This window comes from Ammodytes marinus (genome assembly GCF_949987685.1).
Source record: "Ammodytes marinus genome assembly, chromosome: 8".
NCBI lineage: Eukaryota > Metazoa > Chordata > Actinopteri > Uranoscopiformes > Ammodytidae > Ammodytes > Ammodytes marinus.
The window spans coordinates 14,635,436-14,660,642 of NC_137212.1; the positions used below are offsets into that span (position 1 = coordinate 14,635,436).

Sequence of the window (25,207 nt, forward strand, 5' to 3'; positions counted from 1 at the left end):
TGACTTATGGCCGTGTGTGTGCGTGTGTGCGTACACAGTGGGCCAATATGTGTGTTTAGTCTGCCTCAAACTAATGATCCTTCAAAAACACACTTCATTCAACAAAGATAGCACAGTCATCATAGCACAGTCATCATTCACTTCGATACTGCTGGACAGAACAGCTTCTGAAACAGTCAGGAGTGTCGGTATTGTCTCTTTGTTTCCCACATCACTCTTGAAAATGTTCCTGTGTGTGTGTGTGTGTGTGTGTGAGAGAGAGAGAGAGATGACCACAAAAGGGGGAAAGTAAAACTGTGTGACTCTAAATAGACAGTAGCAAAATATAAATATATAATATGCAGTCAGGACTTTATTCCCACGGAACACCTCCATTTAACCATTGTATCATACATTTCTATCAGTATATGTCAACTCTATTTTAGAAACTGGGGTTTTGAGTTACAGCCTGCCTGATACTGGATTGTTGAGGCTGATATTGCCAGTTGTCAGTTTTAAAAGAAAATGCTTAAGTTGGCCTACAGTTAGTAATTTCAATGTCTTTGTATTCCCCCAAGACATGATTTAAATTGTAAAGTTTGCTCAAAACCTGTGGAGTGGGGTAGTAAGAAAATTAATTAATACATGCATAAAAATGACATGCATACATTATATATGCCAAGTGTAGGTGAAAGAAGTAACAAATAAATACAGGAACATGAAAAGCAACATGGTCAATTATTCAACCGAAATACAATTTGTCTGCCTCCCAGGACTCTCAAAAGTGGAGATTTTTATAGTTAAGTATTTTTGAAGTGTCGTTGTATGGGGTAAATATACAGTACATGAGTTATATATGCGTGTGTTACCTTATGGAGATGGTACCCGGCCTATTCATTTTAAGGAGTTTTGGTCTCTGAAGCAGAAGTCAGCCTTGTACTGTTGCAGAGGGGGTCAGATGAAAAACTTTTTTTCTCCATATATATAAATGCTTACCTAAAAAATAAATCAGTGATTCTTGAGAAGTGGGACAAAACAGGGTGAAATGTTGAAAAAATACGTACCCTATGTTTAGGCAAATTAAATTACATGTATGTATCCAACATACACTAAGCTACTGAGCTAAGCTTTGACACAACCTCCCAGCTTTTGTTCTTTTTATCAAAATGGGCTTTGTACCTTGCCATTCCTTATCAAAATGGGCTTTTCAGCTTGCCATTCCTTATTTTGTGTCAACACCGTCAGACACCAAAAACACAAATTAATTTTCCCTCAATTTATGCTAGACCCATGAGATGTATAGTGATCACAAATATTCACCAAGACTGACAAAATATTTTCAAAATGTAGGGGAGAACGGGGGAATGTGAGCCATCGGGTAATGTGAGACACCCCCTGTATCTAAGCAATGGAACACATTTTTGGTCATGTGAGATATATGTTTTCAAGCCTCTCTCATTTCCCCTTGGCCATGAAAGAGAGGACCTCATGGTGATGTTGTAAGCATGTTTTTTTTCAAGTAAATTTTCTTGCTGTCAACTTAAAGCAGCTCCAAGTAACATTTAAATATCTTTTAAACAGCCTCATGTTTCCTCACATAATCATAAATTACCTTTAACAGCAAACGAGACCATCAGTGCAAAGAAAGAAGTTTTTATATAGTTTTTATTACTGCGTTTGGTCTGGTCGCACACCCAGTCCGATTTTCGGTTCACGCGTGCATGCTCTATGGTCACATATCCGTATTGGTCGCAGATTTCAGTGTGGCGCAGCAACAATATTTGAGAAGCCTATCCCTCCAGGTGAGGGAAGGGGAGCGGGAGCCTTGTTTGAGACAGTTATTTGTCGTCATAATGACTGATAATGGGGCTGAACCGAACCATCAAAGAAAAAAAAGAAAATGCAATGAAGAAAAGCTAAAAGGGAGAGTGATAGGCGGGCGGGAGGGAGTTGCCAAGCAACTTATACACAATTTCACGGTAGCTAGACTGCAGTGTTTACTCCTAAATGAATGAGCGGTAGCCTACTAAAACAAAGTTTACTTTGCCTCACCAGCATCATCAGATGACCATTATTCATCTGATATAGTCATTATTTACAACAACATAAACACATTACCTCATTGTGATCCATACTAACTGCCGTCTCTCGTTCATTCGCTTTGTGTGATGACACGTAATCTTTCAGCTCCGTGAGAGAGAGTAGTTAGGTGACACTGCTGCATCAACTCATTGCAATCAGGCGTGTGTAGCACTGACTGGCATTAGTTGATGCTGTGTCACTAACCACTCTCACGGAGCCGAAAAGAGTCCGTGCTCTCACACTTTCAACACACTATAATGCTTCCTGATCATCTGAATCTCGCACGCCCGGCACAAGCTAGAAAACAGCTTCACGACAGCTGGCGTCGTAAAAATACTACCGCTTTTGTCCAAAGGGGCCGCCAACGTGCCATGTTACTCGTAGTGGCTTTAATTGATTGTTGTGCCAAAGCAAATTGATTCAGGTAGACAAACTTCTATCATACATGTTGATGAACTACCAACCTATGAAACCATGTGATGATGATAACTGAAGATTAGCCTGATTTTCTGAGAGAGGTAGTTTTTTCTCAAATTGGGGCAGTGGGGTAAAGTGAGACAAATGCTGTGGGGTAAAGTGAGACAGTGTCGGCGCACTCTTTTAATTAATCCATTATATTTGAGGTAGCAAGGAGACTAGTTTGAATAAGACAAAAGACAATATGGGCTGGAGGTGGGGGTTGATGGTTGAAGGGGTGTCAGCAAGGGCATGGTTTGGCACGTATGTATGTGGGGGACAGGAGAGTGACCTTTAACATCAATATACTCTAAGCAATATGTCTTTATTCAATGAATGATCCCAATAAAACAAATGCAGAAAAATATTAATCAAAGACTCAAAAGATGGAATATAATAGCTGGGTCTAGTCCTGTGTTCTGAGTCCCAGGCTGTTCTAGCTGGGTCTGATTGTTGTTTGCTCTGACCCCCAGACACTAGCTGGCTCTAAGGGTCCTGTGTTCTGACCCCTAGACTGTGTTTTAATATAACTGGTTGGTTCTATCTGTCATTTGAATGTTAATTATTGACTATGAATGATATGGTGTATTTGATCAGAGTTACTTTCAAGTATTTAGAAAATGTTTTTCTTAATTGACCAAACCCCATGATTCGGTTTCTAGTTCGACATTAGTTTGGAATATTTGGTTTTCAATCTAGCTGTCAGGATTCTAACTGTTACAACATGTGTTGTTATGGTAGTTTCAGAGGGGAAAAAGTAAGTGGATCAGTTTACCCCCTTGATCTCTCTGATCTGTCTCAGTTTACCCCACAGCTGGGGGTAAACTGACACAAGACAACTTTTTTTTAAACAATCATATTTTCACTGCCCTTTGTCTTGAATAAATTCTGCTAATGCCCTTTTCTAAGAAACATCCTGAATTAATGGGAAATGTGTACATTTGACTGATAAATCATTTTAGTTCCCTTAGAGGGGAGCAAATGTAAAAAGTGTCTCACATTACCCCGTTCTCCCCTATATGAATATAATTTTCTTTTTAATCTGACGGTGTTGATATATTTAACGTTTCTTAAACAGAACAAATGGAGTTTTTTTAGTAGCCATTTGGTTTTTCTGCTGATGATAGGTGCTAGTATGAACCACTTCTGGAAAATGAAATCGAAACATTTCAAATAACTTCTTCAAAACTTGTAAGTCGGTGTTGACGTATCATGGTTGTGACGCAGGACTTTCAAGATAGTTATTTTTTAGGTAAGCGTCTATATACGTGGCAAAAAATAATTTTTCGGCTGGCCCCCTCTGCAACAGTACAATGCTGACTTCTGCTACAGCGACTCCCCCAAACTCCAAAAGGTATCAGACTAATTATGCATAAGTACCTCATACAACCCCACATCAAAAATACTGAACTATACCTTTAACCATCCATATGTTTATTATTTATTTGAGTTCAAAGGTCATGTAATAGGTGCCAGTCGGCTTGCCTGCCTGGTCCAACCAATCTTGGGCCTTTGCTCTGTGACTGGGCCACCGGGCCTTTTCCAGGAAGTCTGCGGTCTGCTCGCCTGTGGAGAAATGAAGGGCCGCCGCTGGAGACATTTCCCTCCATAAAAACACCATGTGAACAAACGTTGAGAGGGCCAAGCTCCATTAATGCCGCCTGGAACAGAACGTATTCATGTTAACAAGTCACCAAGTCCAGTGGTGACTGAAGTCTTATTTTTCTTCAAACAAATAAACGCCAGTTGGGTGAGATCATTTCACTGCATTCAAATGCAGAACACCAAGTCAAAGTCAACAAAGTGGGGTCCATCGTTTTTCAACTATTTTTGGTTCGAACTTTCTTCTTCAAAGAAATGTAGTTAGGGGACCTTAGCAATAGCAACAACTCAGTGTAAAACTGCAAGTCCCACATTAAAATGTATTGTTGTCAAAATGTACTTATAGGTATCAAAAATAAATAATGCAACCTGTGAGGTTTATATTGTTAGCCGATATAAAATAGTATTAGATTATAAACGCTTGTACGTAGCATTGTTCTAATTGGTTGAGGTGGATCTAATCTGAATAGTGTTGGTTGGTTGTGTTTCATAAATTCATCCTCTGTTTTGTTTGTAAAATCTTTGTGAAGCATAACTCCAGCTGTCAGATACCACTGTCCACAGTCCAGCAATGTGTGCGGTATCAACACTTCAAACCTGAAACAGTAAAATAACATTTGGAAAACTACAAGGCAGGGAGTCAGAACTTTATCACTTCAAGCTTAATCTCTGCCTTTGAAAAAAGCTTGTGTTTCTAAAACTCCAGTCTATAAAACAACAGCCTTTTAATCCTGGCAGGAGAAGTGCTCCGTTTAAAGCATTGCTGCTGCACAGCACTTGGCCTCCACATATTCAGCCATGAGTACTAATATTTACTCCGCCTGTGTTCACGCTGAACAGAAAGGTTCAGGTTTCAGATTTTGCAGCGACCTTGTGCTGGGAATCCAAACACTTCTGCCTGTATTCTCTAAATGCTGATGATGAATAGGCAGGCTTTCATGAATAGGCACAGTGTTACAGGCACACCTTCATTCCACTGTATCCTCCACCACACTCGCACTGACAAGGGTGTGGGGGTGTGTGGGTATGGCTGAGGTGTTATAGGACAACGTGCAGTAACGTGCTGTACTATGCACCACCTTATTCACCAGGCCGCACATCTACACTCCGATCTCCAGAACTAATGCTTGTTTAGTTTTGTCTCCACTCTGCGTTCCCAGAATGGGCCGAGCCAGCATTGTGTAGATTTTTTTTTTTGCTGAGTGAAGCCCTCCCCGGAGAGCAGTGCTCCACGCTGAGGTGAGCTGTCAGCCTTTCCAACAGGTCTCCCCAGCTGTGGAGGTCTGGTGTCCAGCTGTTCTCACACCCAGAGGACGGAAACCTCCTAACCTTGCCAGCTGAGAGGAACTCAGCCAGTGATCCTCTCACCCAAAGAGTGTTTGGACAGCGAGCCTAAATGTCGGATAAATGGCCTTTTTTCACAAGATGAGTGCTGGTTCGGTTCCGCCAGTCTGAGGCTTATATTAGATTGATTTTATTGTTCACCTTGGTGGAAATTTTTCTTTGGCCTCTCCTAATGAACACAAGTTATTCTCCTTTGAAAGTTATAGGTAGTATCGCATTACCTAGGATACTACATAGGTTTTTTTTCTCGTTTATTTTTTTAGTAACTACTTAATAGCTTTTTATTTTTTTAATAAAAATGTAGTAACTACTACATAGTTATGCTTTCCTACTAAATAGTTTTATTTTTTAGTAACTACAACACATAGTTTTTTGTTACTTAAAAAAATAATGTATATCTACAAAAAACTTTGTAGTTTAGGTAATGCATAACTATGTAGTAGTTACTAAAAAAATAAACTAAAGAAAATCTATGTAGTAGGTAATGCATAACTACGTAGTTACAACAACAAAAAAAAGCTCATTTTAACATTAACTTTAACAAAGTGCTTAGACTTGCCCCTTGATGCCAGAGACGACAAAGAGAATACTCCTTCAGATTGTTTTGACACTATCTGGGTTCAGAGAGCCAAGTGAATGTCAACACAGTAACCTTTAGTCACTGGGGCAGGGCAGGTTTGAGTATTAAAGTTGTTGTGCTTCCTGGGGCTGTTCCACAAATGAATAAGCAACAGCATTGGTGGTGAATCACTTTGAACTCATCTCTGTTAGTAACAAGTCGCAATCTAATCCATTAGACTTTAAACATAATGTATAACTAATAATTACCACTCTGATAACACTCTGCTTATCCCATGACTTTAAATCCAGCGACATCATCAACACAGTTTTACATTTTTCCAATACTTTGGTTTGTGTTCAAAGACCTGCAAAATGAACAACATTCCCATCCGCCTTAGCTCCACTTTGCACTTATTGCTAATCAGCAAATGTAGCCTAACCTTGCTAACACACTTAACTAGGTGATCAGATGTGTGTGTAGAGAATATACCATTTGCTGATTTATTATAACTATACTTTTCAAATGTTGAGAAGCTGGAAAACCTACAGATTTTTTTGTTGATACATGACTTGAAACAATTACGGAAAGTGAGCTTTTTTTCATACAGCCCAAAAATCAACAATTAGCCTTGAAAGGGTTTAGAGTTTGTACAGCAGATGACAGGCTTTATCTGAAAAACCATTAAATAAGCACAATAAAAAAAACATTGAATATGTGTATATTAAAGTAAGCTGGGATTATTATCACAGCAACATGTTTACATCAGCTCTCCTTCACCCTGCTTTAAAGCCTGCTGCTTCCTTGTGGGAGGTCTCTACCTTTTCAGCATCAGAGATAGAAGGAAATTCGAGGCCAAGATCCACATTCAGAGGAGACAGAACAGTCTGCCCCGGTCCAGAACCTCTATCACGGACCATCGGTACATCACTCACTGGTCCCCGAGTCCAGCCAAAAGCTCTCAGAGACCTCTCACTGTCCACAGGCCACACACTCGCTGACCCGACCAAGCGAGCTCTCTGGTGGGTCTGCTTGTTTACTTTAACATCGCTGACGACCCTCCATACTTTCATCAAAAACCATCACTGCATCCAAAGACGGTGACTGCATGCTCCGTCTGTTCACACAAACCATCAGCCTTCTCCTCTTCCTCCTTTCTTAATGCTTGTTTTGTCAGTTTAATGACAGACATTAGTCGCTGCTGGTTGGCCGCCTGCCTCTGTCTCCTCTCCGCAGCTTGGCCTGCATGACTGGATGCAACCAAGGGATCCTTTTTGCCTTCTATGGTGCTTTCACTGTTGAGCTCATTAGGGAATTTTGGAGCTGCAACCTTTCTTTCACACTTCCTAAAAAAGCGCAAGTCCAAGCTCCGAGGTTCGAGTCATTGATTTAAAAAAGCAAAAGGTCATAAGTTCGATTCACACAAAGAGCCGATTACATGCAGAGCGAGTGACTGAGATCGGCTTTATGAAACGTGCACACTATACAGTATAAGTGATCACTGTATGAATAAAGAGCGATTTAACACTTATATTAACATAAATAAATCTTACTTCACCTTTAATGCTCGAAGCTCAAATATTGGTGCCTTATGGGCAGGTTTTCATTCGTTCAACAACTGGAATAAGTTGGGAAAAAAGGCCAATAAACCTTTAAACTGAATTAATTCCATTTGCATCTCCTCAGAATCATTGCACTTTGTCCTAAGCAGCTGTCCTACATCCATGTGCTTAGGAATCCTCAGGACAAAAAACACTTAATAACTTTAGATCGTGTTTCAAAATAATCATGCTTAGACTTTCCCAAAAGAAGTCAAAGGATTGTTTTCTCTACATCTAAAGCCTATTACAGTGCTTTCCTGTCAGCACTGTAACCAGAGCATGTCATGCAGCAGGACTTGGTGCAAATTCTCCAACAAGAATGATAGGCTATAGCCTAGGGATGGTGTGAGTCAGAATGGTAAATATTCTAACAATGACAATGCTAACATGCTGATGTTAAGTGGGTTGACCATCTTATGGTTGACCTGGTGATGATGGAAGAGATCACCAAAGTGATTCATACATAACTTTTCGAAGTTCAGCACAGAATGTCTGCAGTGAATTTCAAAACGTAACTGTCCAATTACTTCAGTTGCCCAGAGAACAGTGAATCTGCTGGTGGCACTATATGATTGATCTATTATAAGGATTCATCCTTTGGGTATCATATGTACACTGTAGCCTATGTTCCCAATCTCAGAGGTCCATCCAATAGTAGCCTCCCTGAGATATTTCGGTTTGGACCAACGTGGTGAACAGACCAACACTACCATGAATAAAACCACATACAGTAGCTGGCATGGCTAAAACCGGGCTACAGGCCTGTTTTGAAAACTTGTGGACATACAAGCAACATATTCAAATTGGGTCAATTTTATTTTTTACAACATCCAGGACCGCCATGTTAAATGTGAAAGCACAGTGTGGGACAGGATTCGAAAGCCATGCTTTGCTGTTGGAAAGTGTTAAGATGATGGAGAGCTTGGCCAGGTTTGCTGGTGAATAACTGGTACTAGGACGAGGAGGAAGTCGTAACATAGTGTGAATTTCTGAACAGTGTGAAGCATGAATGACACGAGGCTATGTACAGACGAGGCAGATTTTCCACACACAGACTGACAGAGTCTACAACATCTTCTCGTCCCACCCGGGCTTCAGCGGGACGTATACGGGAAGAGCTGGAAGAAAAAGCATGGAAACAAGGTGATGTGGAGCGGAGAGAGGGAGGGAGGGGTGAGGGACTACACGGTGTTACCGCATCTCCAGGAATGTGATCCTGCAATAGAAAGCTTGCAGCTATGGACCCAACAGCCTCTATATTTAGGATGCTTCCAATCAGACGTGGGCCTATGTGGAGCACGTCAAACAACAGATGCTTCTTCTTATTTCTTCAACATAACTGGACCACATGCTGAATGCTGATGCTGGATTTGCTCACTGAGGTCAAAGTCAGACAGCCATCAGGCAGGGGAGTGTAAGTGTGAGTGTGTGTGTTTTCGTGTGTGTTCTGCATTGCACTTTCGACCGAGATGAGGAAAGATAAAAAGGCTGTGGTGCCGATAAAGTTTGTTGAGCGGTTCACCATGACCAAGTAGGTGGGAATGCGAAAAGGGAGGATATGATTAGACCAAATGTCTGGCCAAAACGTACATATGCTGGTCCACTGATGGGAGTGGACAAGCAGCAAATCATCGCTGACGACAGCTCTATTCACAGCAGAGACCTTTTTTCCACCGGTCTTACGCATTAATAAAAATCAAACGAGCGGCATTCCAACACATTTCATGCATAAAACAACCACCGGCGTTATCGTTTCCTGAACCCTTCCCAAACCACGTTTCCACATGAAACTTCATTTATCAAATATGATATATCAGTGATTCTTGAGAAGCGGGACAAAAGGCCGTCTTCCAATATTAACTGCTGTTATGTTTAAAAGTAAAAATATTTAAAATAGTAGATGTTATTAGGGATTAAGAATAGAATGTCTGGAGCACAATTTAAATGTAATTTTATCATTATCATGTCAAATATATGCCACTTACTCTTCTCACAACGTCCAAAACAGTGTGTCTACAGAGAAGGTTTCAATCTTTCATTATGCAATAAAACCTATTAAAAATAAAAAATAAACTTTAATGATTAAAAAGAGCTCTTATCTGCAGAGTACATTAGAGTCGGACAGGCTCTGATAAGTGTTGTAGTTTTAGAATATTTTACATTACAAATCTTGAAAGTCCTGCGTCAACCATGATACGTCAACACCGACTTACAATTTCTGAAGAAGTTATTTGAAATGTTTCGATCATTTTATTTTCTTGAAGTAGTTCATATTAGCACCTATCATCAACAGAAACACCAAATGGCCACTAGAAAAACTCCATTTGTTTTGTTTAAGAAAAGTTAAATATCAACACAGTCAGATTTAAAAAAATAAATGTATATTCATATATATTTTGAAAATATTTTTTGTGGCCTCTGTCATGGGTCTAGCATAAATTGAGGGAAAATGAATTTGTGTTTTTAGTGTCTGACGGTGTTGACACAAAATAAGGAACAGCAAGGTAAAAAGCCCGTTTTGATAAAAAAGACAAAAGCTGGGAGGTTGTGTCAAAGCTTACCTCAGTAGCTTAGGGGAGAGTGGGGTGAGATGGGCCACTTTTTACTCAAAGTGACTTTAAAGTGAAGCCTTGACAGTAAAGTCTCCGACTCAAATATGTACATATATTTCAGGGTGTTGTGCATCCCCGGCAACAATAACTTTGGATCTGAAAAATACTGTTTAAGAAATAGGCCTATAGCTTTCGGAAAAAAAGTTGTCTTGTGGCACAACTTGCCACCGGTGTGGTGTAAGTTGTGCCACAAGAGAGAATACCATGGGGTAAATTGTGCCATTGATATATATCTCATAAACTGTAATGCAAGACAAATCCATTAGACAATCACTTATTTAAGGTTTATTTAAAGTAAATAAAGTAAATATTTTACAAAGATTGAAGGACAATTTTCTTAAACAAGGCCTAGCAGATCTAATGGTTTTACCTGCAAAGCTCACAATGACAAAGTCACCATCATCATCTTTCTGGCCATCTGAACTCTCATCAGTGCTGTTGTTAAGTGGAATGGAGATGTCAGTCTCTTCTGAGCTACTGTAGACAATCACTTTCTTTTGGTGACCAGCGTATACAGCTCAGCTAGCCTGGCTCCGCCCGCCCACCTACTTCAGCCGAAATTTCATTTTCCCTTAAAATGAAATGAAGTACAATGGTCTGGTAGTACCAGGCTAGTATACAGCCATTCCAATGGCACAACTCTCAGAAATTTACTTTGCACTAGCAGTAGGGCTGCAACTAACAATTATTTTGATAATCGATTAATCTGTCGATTATTTTCTCGATTAATCGATTATTAATTGATCAGTGTTTTGGCCCGTAAAATGTCAGAAAATGGAGAAAAATGTTGATCAATTTTCCAAAGCCCATGTTGACATCCTCAAATGTATCGTTATGTCCAAAACACACAGATATTTCAGTTCAAGAGGATTAAAGAAACCAGAAAATATTCACATTTGAGAAGCTGAAATCAGAGAATTTGGAATTTTTTTATTAAAAAATTACTCGAAACAATTAATCGATTATCAAAATAGTTGCCGATTATTTTAATAATCGATTAATAATCGATTTGTCGATTAATCGTTGCAGCTCTAACTAGCAGAACTCTGCCCTTGTAGAACCAACTGCCATCTGGCATATGCGATTCTCCCTCAATTTCTGCCTTTAAATCAAGGCTCAAAACCCATCTGTACACCCTGGTTTTTCCTCCCCATGAACTCTTACCTCTGCACTACTATCTTTGTTTATATGTGGATGTCTGGGCTTTATGTCTTTTATTTTTATTTTACCTTCATTGTTTACCTACTATATGCACTATGTTCAGCACTTTGGACAGTGCAAACTGTTAAACATGTGCTTTTATAAATACATTCTACTTATATTACTTACTTATAACTTTCCCCAGGCCCTCTGGCACAAATCACCCCAACCCCAGAATGTTGGATAATAAGCATGATGCAGCAGTTAAGGGCTGACATCGTGCTAACTACACTCAACAAAAATATAAACGCGACACTTTTGTTTTTGCTCCCATTTTTCATGAGATGGACTTAAAGATCTAAAATTCATTCCAGATACACAATTGTACCATTTCTCTCAAACATTGTTCACAAATCTGTCTAAATGTGTGATAGTGAGCACTTCTGCTTTGCTGAGATAATCCATCCCACCTCACAGGTGTGCCACAGCAAGATGCTGATCTGACATCATGATTAGTGCACAGGTGTGCCTTAGACTGTCCACAATAAAAGGCCACCCTGAAATGTGCAGTTTTGTCTCACAGCAAAATGCCACAGATGCCACAAGCATTGAGGGAGCGTGCAATTGGCATGCTGACAGCAGGAATGTCAACCAGATCTGTTGCTCGTCCATTGAATGTTCATTTCTCCACTATAAGCCGTCTCCAGCAACTTCGCACAGCCATTGAAGAGGAGCGGACCAACATTCCACAGGCCACAATTGACAATCTGATAAACTCTATGCGAAGAAGATGTGTTGCACTGCATGAGGCAAATGGTGGTCACAACAGATAGTGACTGGTTCTGAGTCCCCAGACCCCCAATAAAGCAAAAAAAATGCACATTTCAGAGTGGCCTTTTATTGTGGACAGTCTAAGGCACACCTGTGCACTAATCATGACGTCAGATCAGCATCTTGATGTGGCACACCTGTGAGGTGGGATGGATTATCTCAGCAAAGCAGAAGTGCTCACTATCACACATTTAGACAGATTTGTGAACAATGTTTGAGAGAAATGGTACAATTGTGTATCTGGAATACATTTTAGATCTTTAAGTCCATCTCATGAAAAATGGGAGCAAAAACAAAAGTGTTGCGTTTATATTTTTGTTGAGTGTATATAGACATAAAGTGTAGCATACTAAAGCACTAAAACGTGTCAAATGTTTTCAAACATGTCTATAATTGTTCAGACACAATAATCAAAAAACCTTGATCATGGACATTTTTACTTTGAAAGGCAAAAAAACAGTTTTTTGAGCTTAAATGTGCTTATATCTTATTCCATGTTTCTCCCTTCTTTACAGGATGAGTCAAATGGATGGCTCTTCTTAAATATGTGGTCACATTTCCAATTTCTTCTATGGTTTTCTAGAAACAAGGGGTGGCACAACTTCCCCACTGGCACAACTCACCCCGCTCTCCCCTATATGTTGGATACATACATGTAATTTAATTTGCCTAAACATAGGGTTTGTATTTTTTCAACATTGCACCCTGTTTTGTCACACTTCTCAAGAATCACTGTATATATTATATAAAATATAACTTGATCTTGGGTTGAAGGCCGAAAATTAAACCACATGAAAAAAAGTCTCAAGTAAATTTGCACATTGTGGAGAGTTGGATTTTTGGATGTGCAACGACTCAAGACTGATTGATCGCTCCATCAGTCTATTGAGCATAACAAAAAGGATATTGTAATGAAGAGATCTCAAAACTTCAGAAGACAAACAAGAGGGAAACTTGTGAGAGTGGGAAAATAATTCTTCAACATGAACTTTGGGTGTTTAAGAGAAGTAGCATGCTTCTGAGTCACAATGTTGGATCAGAACACACAGAAAGTGTTCTGCAGGTAAGACCTCCCAATATACTGACTTTATACAGTCAATGTTCGGTTTTGAAAGAAACTCTTGTCCAGAACTGCCTGCAACTATATTAATGGCCACTAAACATACTACTGTATATATTTGACTTAAAAAAAAAAATCGAATCTCAGATCGTATCAAAATAGTTGGCGATTATTATCAGTCAATACTGCTTTTCTGATTTAATTACACAAACAGTTGACAGCTTTGCCAATAAAACTAATAGAATTGCATAAACAAATGTTTGTGTCAGTCAGCAGAAAATCTCAGATAACAAAAGTAGAAGTAAAGAAAAGAGAAAGTTTAACCCAAGAAAAAGCTCTCCTGACAAAATGGGTTTTACATTTTTATCAGCACATATTTCTTTTTAGATATAGATTTCTTTTTTCTTTTTCTCAACTCGACCTTCAATACACCTAGAAAGTTATATTCCTGAAGGCACACCCCTCCTGCCACCCAGATATGTTTAGTATGTATACAGAAGACTCAGCTCACTGTACAGTGTCAGACTGCAGCAGCTGTTGCCGAGTGCTGAAAATGTAAACCAGTCTAAATGTATGGGATTAGAGAAATCCCCTCAATGCACACGCCTGGTGAAATATTCACTCAAATAAACACACTTGCCAGTCTCCAATATATATCATTTTTATTGTACTGACAGAAAAATTATACAGTTTGAGAATGTAAAACATTCCCTGTCTGGCAAATGAAGAGTCAGAACAGGAAAGCAACGTGTAAAAGAGGAAGTGAAGCAGGGAGTTGGATGAGTAGATGGATGCACAGAGGGCGACGCTGGAACAACATGCTGGGATCTTCCCATGCCTGGTGGGGAAAACACACACGTTAGAGGTGATTTAAATAAACATCCCCAAAAAGAATTACACAAATATCAGGAAAAAAAGAAAAACTCTAAATATGGAAGAATGCTCAATTAGAAAAATAGGAAAAGGTTCTACCAGCTGGTGCAAATTAAAGCTATTTTCATTGAAACTCAATCGGTTAACAAAGTACATTTACTAAGAACATTAAAGAAGGCTCAAAATACCACGACCCAACTGGCAAAACTAAATGGGATTCGACAATTCTGACCATTATTCATTTGATTAATTACACCTGCGCTATTACTGCTCCGACATGTTCAGATGTTTACTGTAAGATACTGTCTATTAATATTTACTATATTAAAAAGTATTAAAGATGGTAACCTGACAACATGGCTACCAATTTAGGGGCTTAAGGACCAGAGACAATATATGCTCAAAGGCATCAAACCTGTGACTTTCTTTATGAGCAAAACTGACAATGATCTCTGAGCTGTTTAATCTGTCACACAGCACGTGAAGCTCATAAAGAGATGACATAACACGCGCACAAGCCCTAATTTAGTCATTGACACCTCATCGGTCTCCTCACACGCAACCGTGAGCTGCTACACTAGAGGCGGGCCGTGGTCCTTCCAGCACAAACACAACAAGCAGCCAGGAGTCATTAAGCACCGTCAGCTAGTACGGTGTGAAGGTTTGCTTTGCCCTGTGAGCGGGCGTTTGGAGATGGCAGCGCTGTTTACATTCCCCAGTGTCAGTGATTGGTGAAAATAGGTTAGGCTTGGAAACAACAGCATAAATCTGCATTATCATGCTACATTTCTTCCCCAATAAAATGACCTCACGGCTATGCAGTAAGCCAGGAGGATGTCTGGAGTAGGGTTGCTGACCGGATTTTGCGAATCCTGGGAGATTCAGCCTTCGAGTACCGGGAAGTAGCGACTGGTCCAGTCTTTGTTTTAATTTTTTTGTATGTGGGATAGTTTTCCTTAAGAGTAGCCTCACTAAAATAAATAGCCATAATGGCCTTTTCAGACGAGAGGTGATTGACATGTCTGCTAAAACATTATTAATGACATGCGAGCGGACAGATAGAGGCACCGGGGTTCTACAGGCGGAGCAAAGAGCGGCTGCACTCCTGTGACACTGTCACGTCTGTGCTCGTCACACACACCCTGGCAGAGCTGAAAAGTGTTTAACTTTTTTCTCTTTCATTAGATTGTGATATTCACCATGGTACTTTCTTAAAGTCAAGATTGGATGAAAATACACCTTAGATGAAACAGCTGGAGCATCGCTGTTCGCCACCTCTTCACTAAACACTAAAACTATTAAAATAGAGCGCGAGCGGCCATGCAGTCGTATTTCTGGCCAACTTTTTGATTTGCTAGCTGTGAAACGTGTGGAAGAAGGGTCTCCCAACCTCTGTTAGAGTATATTTTAAACTTAACGTTCAAAATATTTAAGGGCAAACAAGGGGGCGGGACACAAGAACAGTGTGGTGAAGATCAGCAGACACTTCAGGGTTTCTTCTGTTATGAATGAATAACATGCCCAGGAATGATTCCAGTGAGCATACCTTTGCTGTGAGAGCATCTCTATTCGTCGATGTACTCGAAGGGCTCGGGGGGCTCTGGCTCCTGCTCTTCCTCCTCGATTTTGGGTCCATGAGCAGAGACGGGCTCAACCAGCTCCTCCTCTTCCTCACTGGTGTCCCTCATGATGATGATCCCGCCTGTATGGAGCTGGTGACGGAAAATATTTAGAAAATCAGCATTTGTATTTAGCCAATGGGTTGAGTTGCCATCACTTGGCTGATATACTACAGCCATTTCTGTGGGAAGTATCCATGCACAGGATAATTAAAGGCTGTAAAAATAGATCCTCGGGTTCAGTATAGAGCGTTTATCAGACAACACAAAATATTGAACTACTTTGTTACTCAGGGTCCCTCTCTAAGATGGGGTCTCAAGATTTGTATGCAAGCCCTTTGGGAGGGTTCATTTATTCAACAGTAAAAGGTCATGAACATTTTTTTTGAACCAGCTGACAGTGACCAGGTTTGAAAATAAGTCTGTAAAACCTTTTCACTTCCTAAACCCGTCTTTGGATGTGAAAACAAACCCATAAAAGGAAAGCAGCATTGTGAAAACGTGAGACAAGCAAAGACACAATTTTGGCACTTGATACAAGAAGGAGTAACACAATGTTATACTCTGTGCTGAGCTCGCTAGACAGGAAATTAAACATTACTTCCTCTTTATGGGACTGGAGTGAGCGCTCATCGGGCGACTGCACCATGTCCTGTAATTTATTGCAGAAAGCTGTCGTGATTTTTAAGACTAAAAAGACGAGAGTTTCTGTTCTTGGTGGCAAAAATCATTCTGAATAAAACAATGAAATAAAAAAAATATTTTAGATACTATGATATTGTTAAATATCATGAAATTGATGTTTTGTAGAGTCCAGATGTTATGTGGATATTGTTGGCTCCTGAGAATTATTTGTTGTAATGGTGCTATGAATAATAAAAAATAAGTACATTGAAGATCTTGTTGGTGGTAGACTAACATTCTCAATCCCCTGGTATTGTTCTCATTAGTTAACTAGAAACGTCTTCATGATGGCCATTCTGATTTATTAATTTAAAATGTTGAAGAGTGACATTTAAATCAATTAAAGAGTAGTCCATAGCCCATAAAAAAAGAATAAAAAAAGTAATAAGTAACCTTCTCCTTTGTAAAAAAAAATTAAAATAAAATCTAGGGCTTTTTGAATCATTTTAACTGGACACACGAGGGCCGTGAACACACACAAACACACACACAGACAGACAGAGGGGTGTGTTTTTACCGGTTTGAAGGGCTGGTAGCGGCAGGTCTCAGGCATGTTGAGGACTTTCAGCTGAGCTGGCATCACTCTGGCTGGGTTCTCTAGGAGCTGGAAGTTTGGCTCTGCCTCCTTCTTCTTCTCTTTCTCCTTTTCTTCATCCTTCTTTTCCTTTTCCTTCTCTTTTTCCTTCTCCTTCTCCTTTTCTTTCTCCTTCTCCTTTTCTTTCTCCTTCTCCTTCTCCTTCTCCTTTTCCTTCTCCTTCTCCTTCTCCTTCTCCTTCTCCTTCTCTCCCTCCTGGACCTCCTGTGACAGATTGAGAGAGCATTTTCTGCATCAGGACTGGGATTACTTTTCATAATGAACTTGGCCACTGTACTGTTGTCGTCCTTGTTAAATCTGCTGCCGTGTCTTCTTGGGTTACAAACTTTCTATTTAAAAAAAATTGATTGACAAACTCAATAAAGCCATTTCTTTATGATAATCAACAGTTATGATAAGTTTAAACCCACATAATCCCACCAGAATCTATTTTTACTTTATAACGTTGGCATTATTTGACAGTTTGGAGGAGTTATGAGTAATAAATCCTGGGTTTCCTTCGCTCAGTTGTGATTCAGCCCTTTCCTTCTCCGGCGCCCTTGATGGCCAGTGATTTGTTGTGCCATCAGGCAGACACAGGACCTATAAAGAAACTAAAAGGACGGAAGGTACCAAGGGAGCTGGCAATAAAAAAACAAATAAAAGAGACCCTTTTCTACTTTAGGTGTGTGAAATGTTGATACATGTGCCAATAGTTCACTGATAATACCTGCATTTCAAAAGGCCTGTTCAATCTTTTCTCTGTATGTTCCCTCGGCCACCGATTTATTTTTTAGATTCTTGTCCTCGGGCTTGTCGGTATTAAATATTAATTAGGCGCTCAAATGTAATCTTTTAAATTCTATTGAAAATACAGTATTTTTCGGGTTGCAACAATCAATTGTTATTTTAATTATTCAAAACAATGTCTACTTCAATTTCTTCAAATAGTTTTTCCAGGCAACAATTCAAAATCCAAAGACGTTCCATTTATTTATATCGAAGTCGAGAAAACCAGGAAAATCTGTTGCTTTATTTTCCATTTAAAATGTGACTGAAATGATACTTAAATTATTAACATAAGTCAAATAACCTTCTATCAAATGATTTAACGCTCCAACTCAACAGTTTTATATTTTTCTCATAACATTAGCTATATTTATACCCTTTTCCACCTTCCATGCCATTTTCCTTAATTATTCTACTTACTGTTGATACATATGTGGTGTAAAAATAAAAACATAACAGTGAGGCTTTTAAAGCAAAAAGAGATGAGCTAAATATGAAGAAAGTTCTCTAACCCAAATACAGCTCCATTAAGCTGTCCAAGATTTGACGACTGGTGAATTCTGAACCGTCTGACCCCAGTGGAAGTACATATCCCCCGACCCCTCCCTTTCGACTGCCTTCTGAACAAGTTAACCCATATAAAAATCATAAGCCTGAGATGTTAGCAGGCAGGACGTTTCCAAGCTCGTCTCTCAGCACCAGAGCTGGGATACAGTGTGGTAGAGTGGATGAAACTGCTAACGCCAGAATAAAATCCCAGTGAAAGTTATACTGGCTCTGTACTGACAGAGTCTGTCTGTGAACACCAGGGTCTGGGTAAATGAAAAAGGCCAGATCCTGAGAAAATAAATAAATGGTAGGTGTGTGTGTGTGGTGTCAAAGGGCAACAGAGACTGTAACTAGTAACATAGATCAGCCTCAGATACAATGCTGTTTAATTCAACGCTTAAACTAAACGCACCACAACCAGGACAGAATCTGTGACTGCTTCATTCTGCTAAGTGGAATACTAGCCCTCTTTGTTTTCAATTAGGGAAACCAACTTGCAAAAGGGGTTTAATTTAGGTCAGATATTTCCATGTCAATAGATAAAATTCCTCCTTCTAACTACTTCTTTATAAACAAACACATTTAAATTAATTACTTTGCAGTGGAGATATGTTGCAGAGTCTGCCAAACAAGGAAAAACAATAAGGGGCTTTGCATTTCCACTCACCACTTCCATCTTCTCCTCCTCCTTTTCCTTCTTTTCCTTCTCCTTCTTCTTGGCTTTGGCAGTGATGGAGAGGACAGCGGTGGATACCTACCATGCAGAGAAAGAGAGATTATCACAGTGTAAGACAACACCATTAGACACGCAGACCTTCTATAAGGATGGCTTAAAATGAACAAAAATAGTCAACCACAAAATAAACACTACTTGGTCTTCTCCAATAGCATGTAGGATTTGTGAAATGAAGCAACTGAAAAAATAGGCCTGAGATGCCAAGATAATAAATATAACTGACGAGATCATGATGAGTCTTGGACAGGGAGGCTCCAAAATTATTCACAAATCAATATGAAGAGAGGTCAAATTTCTTCCACTAATACTTTTTGAAAGAATAAAGGTAGTACAAGTGGATCTGTTTTAGCGGGTCAGTTCCTTTGTGCTCACCTTCTCCTTCTCTTTCTCTTTGGGAACCTCCAGAGCTGGTGGGTAGGCAAAGGTGGAGGGCTTACAGTTGGAACGGTACTGCACCTTGGGCATCTGAACAAGTAGACAGAAGAAAAGAAATCCAAAGAATTATAGAAATGCAACCCAATTACAGGCACCACTCAAATCCAACTCAGATTTTTTACCGTCATGCTGTAAAATCAAAAAGGCAAACTCCATCAGCAAGGACCCTTCAAACACTCCTCTGGTCAAAAAGAGAACTTAGAAAAATTATTTTCAATTCCTGCTGAAATATCCACAAGGTTTATGTTTTATGTTGTCTGTGAACCCCTAAGCTAAGAAAATGGTCTATCATCATGCAAAAGACAATAACGATTTTAGTATTTAATAAAAATAATAATTAAAATGCAATCATCTTAAAGGTGCAGTGTGTAATATGACATCATCAAGAAAGTTCTACAAAGTTCTAGAATGCAACGCTCCCTGGGTAACCCCAACCCTTTAGAATAATAACAGAAGCTACAGTGGCCTTCAAGGACAAGAACAATTCTACATTTTAAACAATGCACCTGATGACATTCCAACTATGACACTTTCAAGATGGCAGCACTAGGCCTTGGTCCAAAGTATAGAGAAATATGGACATATATGAGACCCTTTCTAAGGGAAAAAATAATAATTCTAAACTTTTTTTCAGCTATTATGCACTAAATTAAATGTGCTTATGGATATTATAATTACTTTCTACAAAATCTGCTAGGAAATAAAACCCAAAATTCTACACACTGCAGGTTTAAATCACAATTTCCTAAAGCCCAGGCTATCACATAAGATAGTTGATACCTCTAAATGATCTATTAATATATCTAACCTTTCGATTTTTCTTAGTAAAAAGACAAGCTGTTGAGGTTCAGTACAGTAGAAAAACATGTTTATCTCAGGAAATGCACAAAACCCTTTAGGAACATGCCTGATGAAAAAAAGACGCTAGTGGAACTTAGGCCAACAAGAAAACGGGGCAATATAAATAAGATTGATACATTGCAGTGCTGTCGCTAGATATTTCTTAGCTCATTTAGGTTTTGAAGTTAAATGTATATTTAACTTGTAAGACAAAAGCGCTTACAACACACTTGTTTGTCTATTAACAGCAGGTTTAACCTTATGTTAAAATGAAAAAGTGCACTGTCAACTTAACCGAGACAAACATAAAAGAAGACCTCAAACCAGAGCCGCACCAGTTGCCTTCTGTTTAGTGTGAGACTTTGAATTATAACAGTGTCCTGAAACTCAATGACCAAACAGAGCAGCACAAGATGTGATGCGCTGCCGACTTTGTCTTTTTTAAAATCACCTCATCATTCAGCCCTTTTACTGCAGTATAGGGAAGAAGACAGAGACTCTCCTGAAAGCTAACATGCAAGTTTGTTGTTAAAAAAGAGAACTGGTAAATGACAGGGTTGTTCTTTGTCCAATGATGCAAGGCAAAGACTTGTGCTGACGAGCCTTGGAGCACAGAGTGTGTTAAATCCCGCTGATCCCCCTTTCCTTCTGCACTCTATCCCTGGTATATTATTTGGAGGATTTATACCGAGTGCATTCTCCAGTGCCTTGTAAAGCTTGAGATACAATACGCAAAAGAGTGTTTGTGCGACCCTGGTGTCAAGTGCTGCCTATTTGATTCGGGCAGATACAAGGAGATTATATTTATCAAATATTTTTTTTAAGCCCCGGATGTGTCACAGTGAATTCTTGGCATCAGCGAGTGAATGGCGTGGGACCAGAGCAGGCCCACAGTCAGGGCGGATTTGTTATGGATAGGCTGCTTGTGACAGTAGTTAAGAAGGGGAGAAGCTAAATATTTATAGCAGCCAAATTTAGCAGCCACACATTTTTCCCCAGAGCAATAATTCTAATTTTAAAAAACTTTGTTGAGTGAATGTTTAAACGTAAACAATATCAGATTCTAATAACTGCACATGGAAAACATTTATGCAGGATAATCCACCCTGGTGCTAAAAAAAAAATACCGCTACTGAGTACTTTTCATGGAACTTCCTCTGACATGACATAGGTCCCCAACTATTTACAGTAATTACTGCATTTTCTGCCAATTTTGCTTGATGTTGAACATCTAAAAAAGGAATATTTCTAAACCTTTTATCTTTTTAGGCCTGTGTTTGGAGAAGAGGTTTCTTTCTATGGTTGCTTACACAAACAAACACGTTGCTCCTGACACACCTGTCACGGCAAGTCTAGTCTGAACAGTACCTTGAGGTCCTTGTTGAGGCCGATGATAGCGGTGGGTGTGAAGGCCAATGACAGGAAGTGGGAGAGGGGGAACCAGAACCAGAACTGGGTGAAGACCAGCAGGCCGACCATGGAAGGCATGTGAGTGTGACCCGTCCTGGACTGCAGAGAGATGGTCACGTTACGCCCACCTGGACGAAAGAGGGCAGAGCAGGTAGAGAGGCTTTCAGTATGTTATCGCTCTGACCTACATGACAACAGTTTAAAGCTACCATTCGTCAATGTATTGGCACATTTACATGAAAGTTAATACATTTATTAATTAAACTTGAATTCTATGATTATATATTAGTTTTGATTTTCTAGAATTTTTTAAAGACCCTTTTGCCATTTTCAAAATCAATTTCACTTCGGGTAAAAATTGTCCTCATTTCAGATTTGAGTTTGCTCACAAGAGTTGTGGTTGAAAGAACCTATGAACACCATATGGCAGTCGACACATCACATTCAACCTTGCACACAGAGCAAAACACAGAATGACAAAAAGGTGCAAACCTGGAGGCCAACTACTGTTTTAATGATTACATTCCTTTTTATTGTCCAGATTTTTGGAGGTTACTTTTGATGTCATACCTATCACTGATTGTGAAACAAACTCCATTCTACTTGGCACAATAATCACAAGATGAGGGAGTGGGAGGTTAATGAGGGCACAGAGCAGGATGGTCACCACCCTCAGAAGGTTGTCTTCAAACATATATATCTGGATGATTGATATTACAGGGACACACTGGCGAGCCAATCAAACTCAGGAATGCATTGTCTCCAGCATCCTGCATTTGAATTTAAAAAATAGACTTCATTCTTCATCACTAGATATGAGCTACACAGGAGATTAATAATTCATCAACATCACAAGAGGCGCTTTAGCTGTCCCAAAAATTACAGATGACTTCCCAAGCTGCGTTGAAGTACCTACATATTATAGAGGTCATTCGGCTTTCAAATTTTTACCGAAAGTAAAAATAATAACTTTAACCTCCATGAAGGTTATGAAACTGTATTAGAGAAGTGTTGATTGAACTTAACAAACGGACAACTGCATTTGTGTTTTATGTAACACAAAGTGAAGAGGAATTTCGGAATGAAAAATATGCTTGTGTATATTAGCATGCATGTATCTCTTATTCCAGAAAAATGACATTTTGGACAACTATAAAATTGCAGGTGAGGATTTTTGAACAGAATCAATGTTGAAAGTGTGTGCTCTACCAAGTAGAAATGTAATATTCATTTCAGTTTGGCTGTGGAGCTGACCGAAAAGAGTTTGATGAACAGGGGTCAAAGAGTCTCCTTGGAGCGGTACCAAAGAGAAACAGACCTCCCTGGGCCTTTCTGGGACAGACAGTAGGGAGGGAGGGAGGGGAGAGGGGAGGACCGAGGGAGGGGGAGGAACAAAGATAGGAGGCAACAGGGAGTAATCCGTCATTTCTAAAGTAGATGAAAAGAAAAAACTTGCTTTTATATAAAAAAGGGGGAGGTTACTAGGGAGGATCCCTTTCAACTTAAAATGTCTCCCCAGACAATAGCAGTTAAATCTGATGTTTTGCTATGCACCAGCTTTTTTTCCTGAAGGCACCAAGATGATTTACCCTGCGTTTCGAATCGCATACTTTCTAATATTTAGTATGGTAGAAAAAAGATTTAGTATGTCCCGATTCTTGAGGCAAGATTTAGGATGGTTAGAAACACCCGGATGTCTACTACATCCGGCCAAAATTTTTAGTGTTGAAAACAGCATCTTATTTGGGCGATTATGCCCCATAATCCAGTGCAAACCTTTTTTTTTTTTTTTTTTAACCTTTATTTATACAGGTATATAAACCTGAAGTGACGTCACATCAACGGAGCCTCCATATGAAAACAAACAGGGATGCGACGGATATAAAAGCAAGAGGCAAGATCAAGGCGCAATGTTATGATGAAATAAATAAGTAAAAGTACGTCCCAAGTGTATGCCTACTAGGGTTGCAACTAACGATTATTTTAATAATCGATTAATCGGTCGATTATTTTTTCGATTCATCGATGAATCGGATAAAAAAAAATAAACATTTGTAATTGCTGCATCTTTATTAAAAAACTGAACACTAATTCAAATTCACAGTGCAGACTGAAGTGTCAAAACACCAGGTTATTGCTCCAACATCCCGGAACTATTAAAAGTAATATTAAATGATACATTTAAAATAAGCTTAACTGGGATGACACAAAAAAAACATAAAATGTATGATATACATTTATACAGTATAACGGATGTCCATGGTAAACCGGTCAGAGATTGTTAACCGGTAAACCGGTAAATACTAACGGTTAAAAAAATCAAATCATCTTAATTTCTCTCAGATGACAGGAGATCGTACATTTTTATTGATATTGATACCATTTTCGAGACTCCTTAACGATCCAAGTCTTTATTGATATCACTTTTGATACTGTTCTATTATTTTGTTGAAATAGAACTTGTATTATTGCTTTAGTTGCTGATATGATCATAGCTCAAGATAGGACATTAAACAGGTCATAATTCCATCTTTATTATCTATTTTATATTGCTGGGAAACAATTTTTTGCCAAAATCTCAAATTTCTTTTTTTTTGTGTTGCATTTGAACACAATCATATTACTGAGCCGGCCTGAATACATCACATTTGACATGTTTGCTACTTTTTTTTAAGCTAACTAGCTCTATATCCTACCGATTTTAACTAATTAAAAACTGGATTACTATTTTTAACTGACGGGACTTTCTACACCGTTCGGTTGTGTGATTACTACCACTGCTTTGAATGACCGTTGATGCGCCGATGCCGACTCTCCGATCCCGTCAGCACACCGTCTGCAGCAGCAGCTGACAGGAGGTTTTTTGGACTAGACGGATACTGAGTTGAAGGAGTTTTTTTAACCCAAAAGACAGCAAACACTTTTATATAGGCCTACAGTCCAGTGTTAGATATGACCAAAATACAAGCTGTGGCCGCTCACACTATAGCTTTCCCGCACTGCTTCACGTGCGGAAGGCTCGCTGTGGGCGTGCATGAACCTGTCGGCGGCTGGATGTATTAATCGCGCGACTCAACGAATCGATGACCAAATTCGTTGCCAACGCTTTTAGTAATCGATTTTTATCGTTTCGTTGTTGCAGCCCTAATGCCTACTGCATCCTAACTAGATTATTTTTATCGTCGGATGTAGTATATAGAATAGAAAAAAGGAAGAGTATGTGATTCGGAACGCAGGGTTAGTAACTGGGCCTTATCTTGACCGAACCAGCATTTAAACCATTCCGTTCACACATTTTGAATGATTGAACGTTGGCCAGAGTGAGTCACGAGGTCTGCACCACTACTGGGAGCTTAAGAGTCTCTTAAAAACTTGAGAAGAGGTTGAGAGCACTTAAAGGCACTACGAGTAAGTCGGCACGTTGGCGACACC

General features: G+C 39.4%; 1 protein-coding gene across 1 annotated transcript in view; it reads right to left on the bottom strand.

Moving 5' to 3' along the window:
- Window positions 1–13,913: 13,913 nt before the first annotated feature.
- Window positions 13,914–25,207, bottom strand: part of psmd1 (proteasome 26S subunit, non-ATPase 1) — a 44,133-nt gene continuing 32,839 nt past the window's right edge. Inside the window, exons 20-25 of the mRNA XM_080032532.1 lie at window positions 21,734–21,903; window positions 19,463–19,555; window positions 19,022–19,108; window positions 16,960–17,241; window positions 15,686–15,851; window positions 13,914–14,104 (exon numbers count right to left, since the gene is read on the bottom strand). Coding sequence (XP_079888658.1) covers window positions 15,705–15,851; window positions 16,960–17,241; window positions 19,022–19,108; window positions 19,463–19,555; window positions 21,734–21,903 — 779 coding nt within the window. The 3' untranslated portion in view covers window positions 13,914–14,104; window positions 15,686–15,704. The remainder of the gene's footprint in view (window positions 14,105–15,685; window positions 15,852–16,959; window positions 17,242–19,021; window positions 19,109–19,462; window positions 19,556–21,733; window positions 21,904–25,207) is intronic.